This window comes from Hyla sarda, chromosome 8 (assembly GCF_029499605.1).
Source record: "Hyla sarda isolate aHylSar1 chromosome 8, aHylSar1.hap1, whole genome shotgun sequence".
NCBI classification, from domain to species: domain Eukaryota; kingdom Metazoa; phylum Chordata; class Amphibia; order Anura; family Hylidae; genus Hyla; species Hyla sarda.
Genome location: NC_079196.1, coordinates 20224541 through 20239053, shown reverse-complemented (window position 1 = coordinate 20239053; position 14513 = coordinate 20224541). Strand labels below are relative to the sequence as shown.

At 47.3% G+C, this 14513-nt stretch overlaps 2 protein-coding genes across 3 annotated transcripts in view; one reads left to right on the top strand and one right to left on the bottom strand.

The window, feature by feature from the left end:
• The window catches only part of SLC4A3 (solute carrier family 4 member 3), an 88919-nt gene that overhangs the window by 64531 nt on the left and 9875 nt on the right, over positions 1 to 14513 (bottom strand). The gene's annotated exons all lie outside the window — the stretch shown is intronic.
• LOC130285265 (protein psiQ-like) lies at positions 12445 to 13710 on the top strand. Its single transcript, XM_056536617.1, has one exon. The coding sequence runs from the start codon at positions 12445 to 12447 to the stop codon at positions 13708 to 13710; it is 1266 nt and encodes a 421-aa protein (XP_056392592.1).

The window sequence follows — 14513 nt, the reverse complement described above, 5'->3', positions numbered from 1 at the left end:
CACTATGTGCTGCCTAAAGGGGCGATCTAAATATGTGCTGCCTAAAGGGGGGATCTAACTATGTGCTGCCTAATATGGGGGAATCTATGTGCTGTCTAAAGGGGGGATCTAACTATGTGATGCCTAAAGGGGGCTAAAGCACGTTATTCCAAACCATTTAGGAATGTTAGGTGATTTATGCCCTTTATGGATTAAAACCAGACTCTGCATCAACTATGTAATTTTCCATGGGAGTTTTGCCATGGATCCCACTTCAGCACGCCACAGTCCAGGTGTTAGTCCCCTTGAAACAACTTTTAAATCACTATTGTGGCCAGAAAGAGTCCCTGTGGGTTTTAAAATTTGCCTGCCCATTGAAGTCAATGGCGGTTCGCCCAGTTTGTGAACTTTTGCGGAAGTTCGCGTTCGCCATTCGCGAACCGAAAATTTTATGTTCGCGACATCACTACTGGCCACCCATAAAGATGCCTATCCTTTACCAAGGATCGAGGAGTCACTCACAGCCCTCGGGTCTGCTGCTTACTTCTCCAACCTGGACTTAACCAGCAGATATTGTTAAGTGCCCATGGCCGTGGAGGATTGGGAGAAGACCGCCTTTGTGACACCCATGGGACTGTTCGAGTTTAAAAGTATGCCGTTTGGCTGGGCAATGCCCCTGCTATGTTCCAGCATCTGATGGAAAGGTGCCTGGGCCATCTGAATTTTCAATGTGTCCTATTGTACCTGGACGATGTCATTGTGTATTCCAAGTCCTACCAGGAACGCCTCAGTCATTTGTCAGACATCTTCCAAGTCTTAAACAAGCATGGATTGAAGATTACACCGTCCAAGTGTCACCTGCTCAAGTCTCAGGTCCATTACTTGGGTCATGTTGCCAGTGCAGAAGGGGTCCAGCCCAATCCTGAAAAGGTGAAAGCTGTCAAGAACTGGTCTACCCCGCGCACGGTGAAAGATGTCAGGAGCTTCCTGGGATTTGACGGCTACTACCGCCGCTTCATTCCCTACTTCGCACAGATTGCAGAACCCCTCACAGCTCTCTAACAGGGTACGGCGAAGGAGAATTACAATGGAAGGCTACCTATTGAATGGGCCGAAGAGCAAGAGACAGCATTCCGAGCTCTTAAACGTCTGCTGACAGAACCCCCCATCTTGGCGTATCCAGACTACAGTCAGCCATTCCAGCTGTATACTGATGCCAGTTCCGAAAGTCTGAGAGCTGTCCTGTCCCAAGTCCAAGAGGGGCAAAAGTGAGTGATTGCCTATGCCAGTAGTAACCTGCAAGGGGCAGAGAAGAACAGTGCAAATTACAGCTCATTCAAGTTGGAACTTCTCGCCCTGGTATAGGCCGTGACCGAAAAGTTCAAAAGACTATTTGGCTGCCACGCCATTTACTGTCTACACGGACAGGTGCTATTGAACAGAGTTGGGCTTCAAACAGAAGCGGCAAGTCAAATGTCAATGTCGATATACTGTATCGGATGACCCCCAGCGATGAACCCCTTGTGAAAGGCGTGTGGAAAGACGTGGAGATGCCCCCATTCTATCAACGGTTCGTGAACCAGAATGTTGTGACCGTCCTCATGGACGGTGAACCCAGGTCCAAAAAGGTTAAAGAAGACCTATACACCTGGAAGTACCAACCCGTCTACGTTGGGCCGAGTGTGACTACGAGCTGAAACATCTGTGGCGACAGAGAAAGCGACTGTTTGTGCGCAAAGCACTGTTGTACCGAAATTCTTTGGATCCGGTCTCTGGTGATCGACATCATCAGATTCTGGTTACCCGAAGAGAGGCAGCGATCTTCCTCAATGCATAACATGTTCAATCGGAACACTTTGGAGTCCACAAGACCGAAGCTACTGTCAGGCGAGGATTCCATTGGATCGGAATATGGAGCGACATTGAGAAATGGTGCAGCGAATGTGCAGTTTGTAATGTCACCAAGAATGTGCGCAAGGATGCAAGAGCACCCCTCCATTCCATTCAGAGTGAAAGGCCTAACCAGTTGGTCGTGCTAGACCATGTCAAATTGTCTCCTACCCAGTCCCGGTACACTTACGCTCTCACCATGGTGGATTACTACACGAATGGGTTGTCGTTGTACCCGTTAAAGACCTCACAGCCAGATGTTCTACTCCAATTGGGTGAAAACCCTTGGGTGTCTGGAGTCTGTCCTAATGGGCTTTCGAGGCCCAACTCTTCCAAGAGCTGTGTCAATTCCATGCCTGGAAGGAACTCCGGACTACTGCTTATCACCCCCAAGGGGAACGAGCTCTGTGAACGAATCAATCAAGTCTTTATCCACATGTTGCGAGCAGCCTCTGTGTCAAGACAAGAAGAGTGGCCCAGACTGCTGCCCGAACTTTTGGAGATTTATAATAATACAGTCCGTTGTTCAACGGGGTACACCCCTTTCTACTTGATTATGGCGTGTCATGGGCAGCTGCCTAAAGATCAGACATTTGGGCTCCAAGCCCCGTTCAACAACTCTCCGCAAGCCTCCCTGGAATGGGACTCTGACCACCAGAGAAGAATCCAAGAAGCCAAAGAAATTGTCAGCAAGAAGATGGGCGAGGCTCAACAGAGACAACAAGAGGACTATAACTGTCATGTCTCTGCCAAACCACTTCAATTGGGCGATAAATTCTGGCTGCGGAACTTTAAGTAACAGGCGAATAGTTTAAGTAACAGGCGAATAAATCCACCCATCTATGGATTACCCCATGTTTTCTCCAAATCAGCCTTCGAACTTCTGTGTTTCACTAACCCCGGGGCTGGTTCAACCCACATTAGTCTACACGCCAGTTCCAGTCTTGTCACCGTTGGCTCCAGCCTATACATCAGTCTCCAGTGTGCCAACCCTGTCTCCAGACTCTCCAGCACAGATGCCAGCGACTTTGGGTCCAACCAGTCCTGTACTAATACCAGCTCCCGAGTTCGCTGAAGGAGAGCCAGCCGCAGCTCCAGAAGTCCTAAGAGCTCCAGAAATCTCAAGTGTTCCAGATTCTCCATAGGTGGTGTTGCGCAGATCCCAAAGTTCGACGCAAGGACAATTAACCGCCAGATATAGGGAATAAAAATAATACCTGTATAAAATTGTCAGTATCACACATAGTCCAATTAATTTAGTCAGTCTTTATCAGGGGTCCTCAAACTTTTTAAACAGGGGGCCAGTTACTGTCCCTCAGACGGTTGAAGGGCCGGACTATAGTTAAAAGAAAAACTATGAACGAATTCCTATGCACACTTATATGTCTTATTAGTGGACTACCCCTTTAAGTACGCAGCACAGTTCCCCCCACATTAGGTAGACAGCATAGTTCCCCCCACATTAGATTGGCAGTATAGATCCCCCACATTAGGTTGTAGTTCCCCCACATTAGGTTGGCAGTATAGTTCCCCCACATCAGGTTGTAGTTCCCCCACATTAGGGTTGGCAGTATAGTTCCCCAACATTAGGTAGGCAGTATAGTTCCCCCCACATTAGGTTGGCAGTATAGCTCCCCCACATTAGGCTGGCAGTATAGTTCCCGCACATTAGGTTGGCAGTATAGTTCCCCCCCTCCCCACATTAGGGTTGGCAGTATAGTTCCCCAACATTAGGTAGGCAGTATAGTTCCCCCCACATTAGGTTGGCAGTATAGCTCCCCCACATTAGGCTGGCAGTATAGTTCCCCCCACATTAGGTTGGCAGTATAGTTCCCCCCACATTAGGTTGGCAGTATAGTTCTTCCCCCCCCACATTAGGTTGGCAGTATAGTTCTCCCCACATTAGGCTGGCAGTATAGTTCCCCTCACATTAGGTTGGCAGTATAGTTCCCCCCACATTAGGTTGGCAGTATAGTTCCCCCACATTAGGCTGACAGTATAGTTCCCCCCACATTAGGCTGGCAGTATAGTTCCCCCACATTAGGCTGGCAGTATAGTTCCCCCACATTAGGCTGGCAGTATAGTTCCCCCACATTAGGCTGGCAGTATAGTCCCTCCCCACATTAGGTTGGCAGTATAGTTCCCCCACATTAGGTTGGCAGTGTAGTTCCCCCACATTAGGTTGGCAGTATAGTTCCCCCCACATTAGGCTGGCAGTATAGTTCCCCCACATTAGGCTGGCAGTATAGTCCCTCCCCACATTAGGTTTGCAGTATAGTTCCCCCACATTAGGTTGGCAGTATAGTTCCCCCACATTAGGTTGGCAGTATAGTTCCCCCCACATTAGTTTGTGGTTCCCCCACATTAGGTTGGCAGTATAGTTCCCCCCACATTAGTTTGTGGTTCCCCCACATTAGGTTGGCAGTATAGTTCCCCCACATTTAGTTGGCAGTACAGTACCCCCACATTAGGCTGGCAGTATGTTCCCCCACAGACATACAGCCTCCAGCCATACAGTGTATGGCTGTAGGCTGTATGCCTGTGTTTTCATGCCCCACTTCAGTGCTCCGACCACCAATCTTCCGTTCCAGACATAGCAGTAGGTCCCGGGACCGGAGTAGCGGTGGTCGGAGCACCGAAGCTGAGGTGCAGCTGGTAACACTTACCAAGCTGGCCAGTGCATGTCCTGCTTGCTGCTCCACTCCTCCGCGATCCGTTGCTATGGGCGCACGCATGGGACGTCAGTGACGTCCCTGTGTGCACTACCTCCCGGCGGTCCTTGCATTTTTAAAGTAAATGTGGGGCCGCACAGGGACGTCCTTAGGAAGCGGCAGCAATAACACCCGGCGGGCCGGATAAATGTCCTCGGCGGGCCACATGTGGCCCGTGGGCTGTAGTTTGAGGACCCCTGGTCTATTTAATGTGTATATAACCTAGTCAAAATGCTTAGTTAGAATTGTATCTAACATGTACATTCTCAGTCCATATTGTTGAAGTGTTTATGTATCTAACATTTTTTTCTGTCCCCGTGTACAGGGTGCTCTCCTGGCCTGAGGGTTCCCCTGCAGAAATGCTGTATATATAGAGATTACAAGAATATGTTGTATAAAGTACGTATGGAGTTATGGGAGAAGTGTTTAGTACCGAGGGGCCCCAGTAGCAAAGGCATTGGGTAGAAAGCCTCTGGCAGCCCAATCCACAAATAATGTATTTCAGTGTCTAGAGTGTAATGAATCCTATGTGTTTACCAGTTTATTTCCCAAAGAAGCATGTATGGACATTTTCACCAAAGTGCTACATGGACTCGTCCCCTGTTGTTGTTAACTATACAGACCTTTCGGCAATAATGCCCCAAGAACTGTCAGTCTAGGCCCCAGTGGCCACTTCCAGTCATCTGCCCTCCAGGACCGGGTGCCGAGAACGGCTGTGTTTAAGAGGGGGAGTTTGTGGTGGCCCAGTATGGGAGGTGTGTACCCCGTACCCTTGTTGCCCTGTCAGGCAGCCTCCCTTCAGTGTCCCCTGGGCCCCCCTTGCACCTGCCCCCCATGTAAATATGTTTATTATGTATTATACTGTGTAATGTGTGAAGAAAGCATTGTCACTTTAAGACAATTGACAACTGTTTACCATGTAAGTTGTCATGTGATTGTTACCCAGGAGGTATCAGTGACCCGGTGACTTAAGGGTGACCAATGGGACCCCACCAGAGTCTCCCCCATAAAATCCCTGGGAGGAATCTCTTCTCTCTCTTAGTTCCTGAGTCTTCAAGACAAGTCTGCAGCCACAAGTCTACAAGTAAGCTAAAGTCACAGCTTAGACTGTCTCCAGTCAAGTCAGGCACTGTAATCTATTGTCAAGTCAACGTGGCCTGCACTAAATTGTCCAAAACCACTGCAAGTCCCAGTAAGCCTTTAAGGTCTCTGAAGTCACTGGTCACCAGCGTGGGCCCGGCTACACTGTATAGACTGTACCATCTGTCACTCAGTAAAGCTACAGTTGTCCGCAACTTGGCGTCGGAGTCATTATTGCCCCCGTGCCTAGCCCAGGATCCAGCGGTATACCTTCGGGTGGTATTGAGAATAAACCCCGCCCTGGCATCATGACTACAAGGGGTTAATGCCATCTGCCCCTAGGGTAATTCCATTTGCCCTGCATCACACCTCATACCACAGAGGGAAAGAGGAGGACAAAGGAGGAGGAAGCAGCATCCAAAGTCATTCAACATCATAGATGGGGAGACCATAGGATGCACTGTAGAGATCGGCATGGGGGGGGGGGGGGGAGAGTGGAGTATAAGGCGCAATGGGCACCCGAGAACCTAAAAAATCAGTGGATACAAGATTTGTGGACTGAACAGGATAGTGTCATTGTTCCCAGTCAATAGGAGATCAAGGGGGCGATAAACAAACAGAACATCCAAGGACAGGCAGTCCATCAGTCCATAGCATGCTACAGCACCATGAGGGGGGAGGGAAAGGGTGCAGAAAGGACATCACATGCGGGAACAGGGGGTACGGGGCCTCGGGACTGGAGGGGGGGAAAGGGGAAGGGAGCACATCCAGCATCCAAGGAGAAGGGCCTTGGGGGAGGGGGCAGAAGGGCAGCGGTGGGACTCAGGAGAAGGGGAGGGGGATGAAAGTCAGTGCTGGGGACATGGGAATGATCAGAGCAGTCTCAGCCGCCAGGGAACTCACGATTAACAGGTCCACAGCATCTCAAAATCTGCATCTCCGAACAGGGCATATATATAAGTATGCAGCCAATGTAGATCCTCCGATATAAGATAGAAGCCATGGCGGGGGTCAGTCACCTCTCCGGAGGCGGGTCAGCCAGTTGTCAGCCTCCTGTGGTGTTGAGAAGAATACTGTTCGGTCACCATCTACGACCCACAGGCATGCAGGGTAGGCGATGGAGTACAGGATCCCTTTAGATCATAGCTGTCCCTTTACTACAGCAAAGGTGGCCCATCGTCTTTGGTGGTCTGAGGAGAAGTCGGGGAAGATGGACACCTGTACATTGTCGAACGTGAGTTCAGGAATCCTCCGCGTAGCACCCTGTGGGCCCTCTCCACTGCAAATGCTGATAAGAAGAGTGTAACAGGGAAAAGCTCTTTGAGCCACCGCTCCATGAAAGTGCTGGGATTCTGGCCCTTAGCCCTCTTCAGAAGGCCAATCACCCTCAGGTTATTTTGGCGCAGCCTATTCTCGAGGTCGTCGTTCTCTGTTTAGCCATCTCCACCTGGGATCTGAGGGCTGCCAGAGATTCAGGCACCGGGCCCACTGTGTCTTCAACCCCTTTCAGTCTCAGAGACCCGGTCCCTCAGCGTCTGGAGGTCATGACGCAGCACGCCAACATCCACTTTAAGTTCCTCCAGCTTGCCCGTAAGCGTAAGCTCCTCTGGCTCTTCAGATCCTCCGACCGGGAATATAGGCTGGGGTGCAGCCTATCTATCTCTCATATCTATCTCATATCTATCTGTCTATCTATTTATTTATCTTTCTTATATCTATTTATCAGAATCCTACCGAGCAGCGTATATATATATATATATATGTGTATATATATATATATATATATATATATATATATGGTAGCCCTTGGGGGTTGTGTGGTAGTGGTGGTATGGTACCGGTATATAAGGGGTTAATGTTAACCCTATAGTTCGTGACGCCAGGCTGAGGGCTAGTATGCTGAGGTAATTCTCCGGCCTATCGCCGCCCTTCCCAGTAACGATAGGTGCATGAAATGACTGAGATTGAACTTGAACAACTTTACTTAAGTGCTTGCGATACATCCAAGGCGCAGTAACAGACTCATACAAACAGTCCTTATATCGCTCAGTGACTGACAGTTGTTGCGGACCTTGAGCTATTTAGAAAGTCTCTGAATTTAGGGTAGATATTTGCAGATCCGTCCGGATTTAGGGGTCATATTAGGTCCGGTGATGCTGCAGAGTGTCTGGGGATTGATACACTCTCTATTTTGAATAAAACAGCCGTTGCCACAACGCTCTGGCCTAACTCACTGCGATAGTTGCTGCACAGATCCTTCTCGTTTGACAAGCCCAGGAACAAGAGAGTGAAAACATGGCCGCCGCTCCCTAATATGGGCAGGGGCGGGGTGAATCCGATTGGTCCGAAAATCTGTAATTCACCATTACACAGAGTAATGGGATTGCATATGTCACAGGGCCTCCAAAGGTCCTTAAGCAGAATACCACATAGTTTACCTAGTCACGTGACCCGCAGGTCCTGCAACGCTATGGAACAGGTAATTAACTATTTATTTATTTATTTACATATATATATATATATATATATATATATATATTGTGATGACTTGCTCTTGCAGATAGGTGTGGTTGCAGTATAGAGGCAAGGAAACAGGACTTTTCAAATCAAAGTTCAGTGTTTTATTCACACTTGGCAAACAGCAAAAAACAGTCTTAGATGCAGTTCAAAGAAAAAAGTATGCCATGTGGCATCAAGCAAGTCTTTTCCAAGCCTCCAGGCAGGCTGCTCACCAGCTTCAAACTCTCAGGGAAGGACTCCATTCTCAGCTCTCTCTGGCAGTGTGAGCTGCAACTAGCAAATCCCCCTCAGCTGGTGAAGCAGGCCACCTTTAAGGCCAACAAAAGGCAGCCTGGATTGTGGGGAATGATCCCCACCCTACACTTGACAATTCCCAGTAAGAGCCGTCCCGGATTGGCCTTCCAGCCATACAACAGCAACATTGCCAATCTGCATCCCATCACAGACACTGGATAATTATCGGCTCTTGGTGACACATATCGCCCATCAACCACCATGCCTTTCACCTTCTCACAATATATGTATATATATATATATATATATATATATGTGTGTGTGTGCGTGTGTGTGTGTGTGTGTGTGCGTGTGTGTGTTTTTTTTTTTTTTTTTGCATAACTTCTAGATGGCTTGACATAGTTTGATTAAACTTGGTAAATGTTACATACATGTCAACTAAAAACCCATGCAAGGGTGATTTTTTTTTCTCTGAAATCCCATGCAAGTCTATGAGACATCCAGTACATTTCCTGGTCGCCGAGATTGCCCTGGACTGGTTGCAGAGATTGCTTAGGACTTTTAAACATCCTGGGGACTGTCTACCAGGCAGGTGAAGAGAAAAGTTAGTGCAGGAGACGGCATATGAGAATATTGATTCAAGGTCGAGTATATGAGGATGGAATAAGAGGAAAGGACATATAGGAGGAGATATGAGGGCAGTATCATGTCTGGAGAAAACCAAGCACTGCCCATCAACTGCCCAATATGATCCCTACAGTGATCATGGTGGGGGCAGCATCATGTCTGGAGGAAACCAGGTACTGCCCATCACCTGCCCAATACCATCCCTACAGTGATCATGGTGGGGGCGGCATCATGTCTGGAGGAGGCCATGTGCTGCCCATCACCTGCCCAATACCATCCCTACAGTGATCATGGTGAGGGCAGCATCATGTCTGGAGAAAACCAAACACTGCCCATCACCTGCCCAATATGATCCCTACAGTGATCATGGTGGGGGCAGCATCATGTCTGGAGGAAACCAGGTACTGCCCATCACCTGCCCAATACCATCCCTACAGTGATCATGGTGGGGGCGGCATCATGTCTGGAGGAGGCCATGTGCTGCCCATCACCTGCCCAATACCATCCCTACAGTGATCATGGTGGGGACAGCATCATGTCTGGAGAAAACCAGGCACTGCCCATCACCTGCCCAATACTATCCCTACAGTGATCATGGTGGGGGCAGCATCATGTCTGGAGGAAACCAGGCACTGCCTATCACCTGCCCAATACCATTCCTACAGTGATCATGGTAGGGGCAACATCATGTCTGGAGGAAACCAGGAACTGCCCATCACCTGCCCAATACCATCCCTACAGTGATCATGGTGGGGGCAGCATCATGTCTGGGGGAAACCAGGCACTGCCCATCACCGGCCGAATACCATCCCTACAGTGATCATGGTGGGGGCAGCATCATGTCTGGAGGAAACCAGGTACTGCCCATCACCTGACCAATACCATCCCTACAGTGATCATGGTGGGGGCAGCATCATGTCTGGAGGAAACCAGGCACTGCCCATCACCTGCCCAATACCATCCCTGCAGTGATCATGGTGGGGGCAGCATCATGTCTGGAGGAACCCAGGTACTGCCCATCACCTGCCCAATACCATCCTACAGTGATCATGGTGGGGGCAGAATCATGTCTGGAGGACACCAGGCACTGCCCATCACCTGCCCAATACCATCTTTACAGTGATCATGGTGGGGGCAGCATCATGTCTGGAGGAAACCAGGCACTGCCCATCACTTGCCCATACCATCCCTACAGTGATCATGGTGGGGGCAACATCATGTCTGGGGGGAAACCAGGCACTGCCCATCACCTGCCCAATACCATCCTACAGTGATCATGGAGGGGGCAGAATCATGTCTGGAGGAAAGCAGGCACTGCTCATCACCTGCCCAATACCATCCCTACAGTGATCATGGTGGGGGCAGCATCATGTCTGGAGGAAACCAGGCTCTGCCCATCACCTGCCCAATACCATCCCTACAGTGAAGCATGGTGAGGGCAGCATCATGTCTGGAGGAAATCAGGCACTGCCCATCACTTACACAATACCATCCCTACAGTGATCATGGTGGGGGCAGCATCATGTCTTGAGGAAACCAGGCACTGCCCATCACCTGCCCAATACCATCTCTACAGTGATCATGGTGGGGGCAGCATCATGTCTGGAGGAAACCAGGCACTGCCCATCACCTGCCCAATACCATCCCCACAGTGATCATGGTGGGGGCAGCATCATGTCTGGAGGAAACCAGGCACTGCCCATCACCTGCCCAATACCATCCTTATAGTGATCATGGTGGGGGCAGCATCATGTCTTGAGGAAACCTGGCACTGCCCATCACCTGCCCAATACCATCCCTACAGTGATCATGGTGGGGGCAGCAGCATGTCTAGAGGAAACCAGGTACTGCCCATCACCTGCCCAATACCATCCCTACAGTGATCATGGTGGGGGCAGCATCATGTCTGGACGAAACCAGGCACTGCCAATCACCTGCCCAATACCATCCCTACAGTGATCATGGTGGGGGCAGCATCATGTCTGGAGGGAACAAGGTACTGCTCATCACCTGCCCAATATCATCCCTACAGTGATCATGGTGGGGGCAGCATCATGTCTGGAGGAAACAAGGCACTGCCCATCTCCTGCCCAATACCATCCCTACAGTGATCATGGTGGGGGCAGCATCATGTCTGGAGGAAACCAGGCACTGCCCATCACCTGCCCAATACCATCCCTACAGTGATCATGGTGGGGGCAGTATCCTGTCTGGAGGAAACCAGGCACTGCCCATCACCTGCCCAATACCATCCCTACAGTGATCATGGTGGGGGCAGTATCCTGTCTGGAGGAAACCAGGCACTGCCCATCACCTGCCCAATACCATCCCTACAGTGATCATGGTGGGGGCAGCATCATGTCTGGGGGAAACCAGGCACTGCCCATCACTTGCATATTACCATCCCTACAGTGATCATGGTGGGGGCAGCATCATGTCTGGAGGAAATCAGGCACTGCCCATCACCTGCCCAATACCATCCCTACAGTGATCATGGTGGGGGCAGCATCATGTCTGGAGGAAACCAGGCACTGCCCATCACCTGCCCAATACCATCCCTACAGTGATCATGGTGGGGGCAGCATCATGTCTGGAGGAAACCAGGCACTGCCCATCACCTGCCCAATACCCACTGCCCATTACCTGCCCAATAGAGTGAAGCATGGTGGGGACAGCTTCATTCAGTGGGGACAGGGGGATTGGTCAGGGTCGAGGTAAAACTGAATGGAACTAATTAATTTAGCATCACCCCTTTCAAAAATCGTAGATAACAGGGAACGATAAACTATAACAATGTGTCCCAGCCTAAGTGTTTCCAACTGTTGCAAAACTACAACCTCTGGTATGCTGGGAGTTGTAGTTTTGGAGGCAACATAGTTGGAAAACACTGGTATAGGACAAGAATATCAAGTGAAGAAAAGTGCAGATGCTCCAGCTCCCAAAAATAAATATTATTAAAAGTCCCAAATTTAATTAATCCATATTAAAAATAGGGAAAAATTTAATTCCACGTGAGGTTAAAAACAAAGCTGAAACGCCGACGCGTTTCGAACCGTGCGGTTCTTAGTCATGGCACAGTACCCAGAGTGAACCGCTCACCTTATATACCTACTGATAAATGGACAAGGATCAAAAAAATCCCATAAAAGAGAGAACGCCCACTTCATGACATCGGTTCCGGTTCTAATTGTCATGTGACTATATATTAACTCTTTATATGAATGATGCTTCTTTCTCCGGGGCCGGTATCATGAAGTAATACAAAAACAAACTGTTTTAAATACAAATTATAAACAAGAGCGTGTATGCACTGAAAACACTCATATCTGTACTAGAACAGAATTCCGCATGCATAATTATTAAGATGCAGACACAACACATTTCCCTTCTGTGTATTTATGGCATGGTCACATTATGCGATGATAATAACTGCATGGTCACATTATGCGATGATAATAACTGCATTGTCACAGTATGCGATGATAATAACTGCATGGTCACATTATGCAATGATAATAACTGCATGGTCACATTATGCGATGATAATAACTGCATGGTCACATTATGCGATGATAATAACTGCATGGTCACATTATGCGATGATAATAACTGCATTGTCACAGTATGCGATGATAATAACTGCATGGTCACATTATGCAATGATAATAACTGCATGGTCACATTATGCGATGATAATAACTGCATTGTCACAGTATGCGATGATAATAACTGCATGGTCACAGTATGCGAAGATAATAACTGCATGGTCACATTATGCGATGATAATAACTGCATTGTCACAGTATGCGATGATAATAACTGCATGGTCACATTATGCGATGATAATAACTGCATGGTCACATTATGCGATGATAATAACTGCATTGTCACAGTATGCGATGATAATAACTGCATGGTCACATTATGCAATGATAATAACTGCATGGTCACATTATGCGATGATAATAACTGCATGGTCACATTATGCGATGATAATAACTGCATGGTCACATTATGCGATGATAATAACTGCATTGACACAGTATGCGATGATAATAACTGCATGGTCACATTATGCAATGATAATAACTGCATGGTCACATTATGCGATGATAATAACTGCATTGTCACAGTATGCGATGATAATAACTGCATGGTCACATTATGCAATGATAATAACTGCATTGTCACAGTATGCGATGATAATAACTGCATGGTCACATTATGCAATGATAATAACTGCATGGTCACAGTATGCGATGATAATAACTGCATGGTCACATTATGCGATGATAATAACTGCATGGTCACAGTATGCGAAGATAATAACTGCATGGTCACATTATGCGATGATAATAACTGCATGGTCACATTATGCGATGATAATAACTGCATGGTCACATTATGCGATGATAATAACTGCATTGTCACAGTATGCGATGATAATAACTGCATGGTCACAGTATGCGAAGATAATAACTGCATGGTCACATTATGCGATGATAATAACTGCATGGTCACAGTATGCGATGATAATAACTGCATGGTCACATTATGCGATGATAATAACTGCATGGTCACATTATGCGATGATAATAACTGCATGGTCACATTATGCGATGATAATAACTGCATGGTCACATTATGCGATGATAATAACTGCATATGAGCTACTAGAAGCGATTTACAAATATACACTTATTTTACACAACCGCAACACAACCGCATTATGTGGTGTATAACCAAAGGCAAAAAACAGACAAGAACCAACAACAAAAAGAAAGAAGAAAAAGGGAAAAAAATAATAGTGAGAAATACAGAAAATGAACCAATAACAACATGTTCATCAACTCTTGGGTATCAAATATATATGTACATTAAGTAACTCCATTCAATCCATATAAAATGGAGGGAATTTATATTTTATCTCTGTGTACTGGGTAATTGTAATGTATATTTGCTATATACTACCTATATTAACCATATGATGCCCAATTACAAAAATTGAAAAATTATTACTAAATAAAAATTACATATGAAAAAATGAATGAAAACTCACAACATGTCTGAAAGAAACCGCATAATGTGGCCAAAAGTCAACCAGAACCATAATTTGAATATGAGATTCAGCAAAAATCAAACCAGCAAATGTTACCAACAATGAGATGATAATAAAGGACAAGGGGCAAAAAAGGTACGAGATTGAATATTAATAAATATAATATAAGTCATGACGATGATTTAAACCTTGTGGAAACCTGGACTGTAGACGCAGTATCCAAAAGGTCTCTCTCATGAGTACCTTACGTGCCCAGTCCCCTCCCCTTGCTGGGCGAGACACTTTTTCAATTCCCATAATTTCAAGGGAGGAGGAATCACCATTATGAATTTCCAAGATATGTTTGGATAAACCTGACAAATTTCTAGTATGAAATGGTGTCACACTTGCCGCATGAAGATGTTCATATATGC

What these genes read in the sequence shown, in the direction of transcription:
- LOC130285265 (XM_056536617.1), top strand. Translation starts at nt 12,445, where the DNA reads ATGGTCACATTATGCGATGATAATAACTGCATGGTCACATTATGCGAT.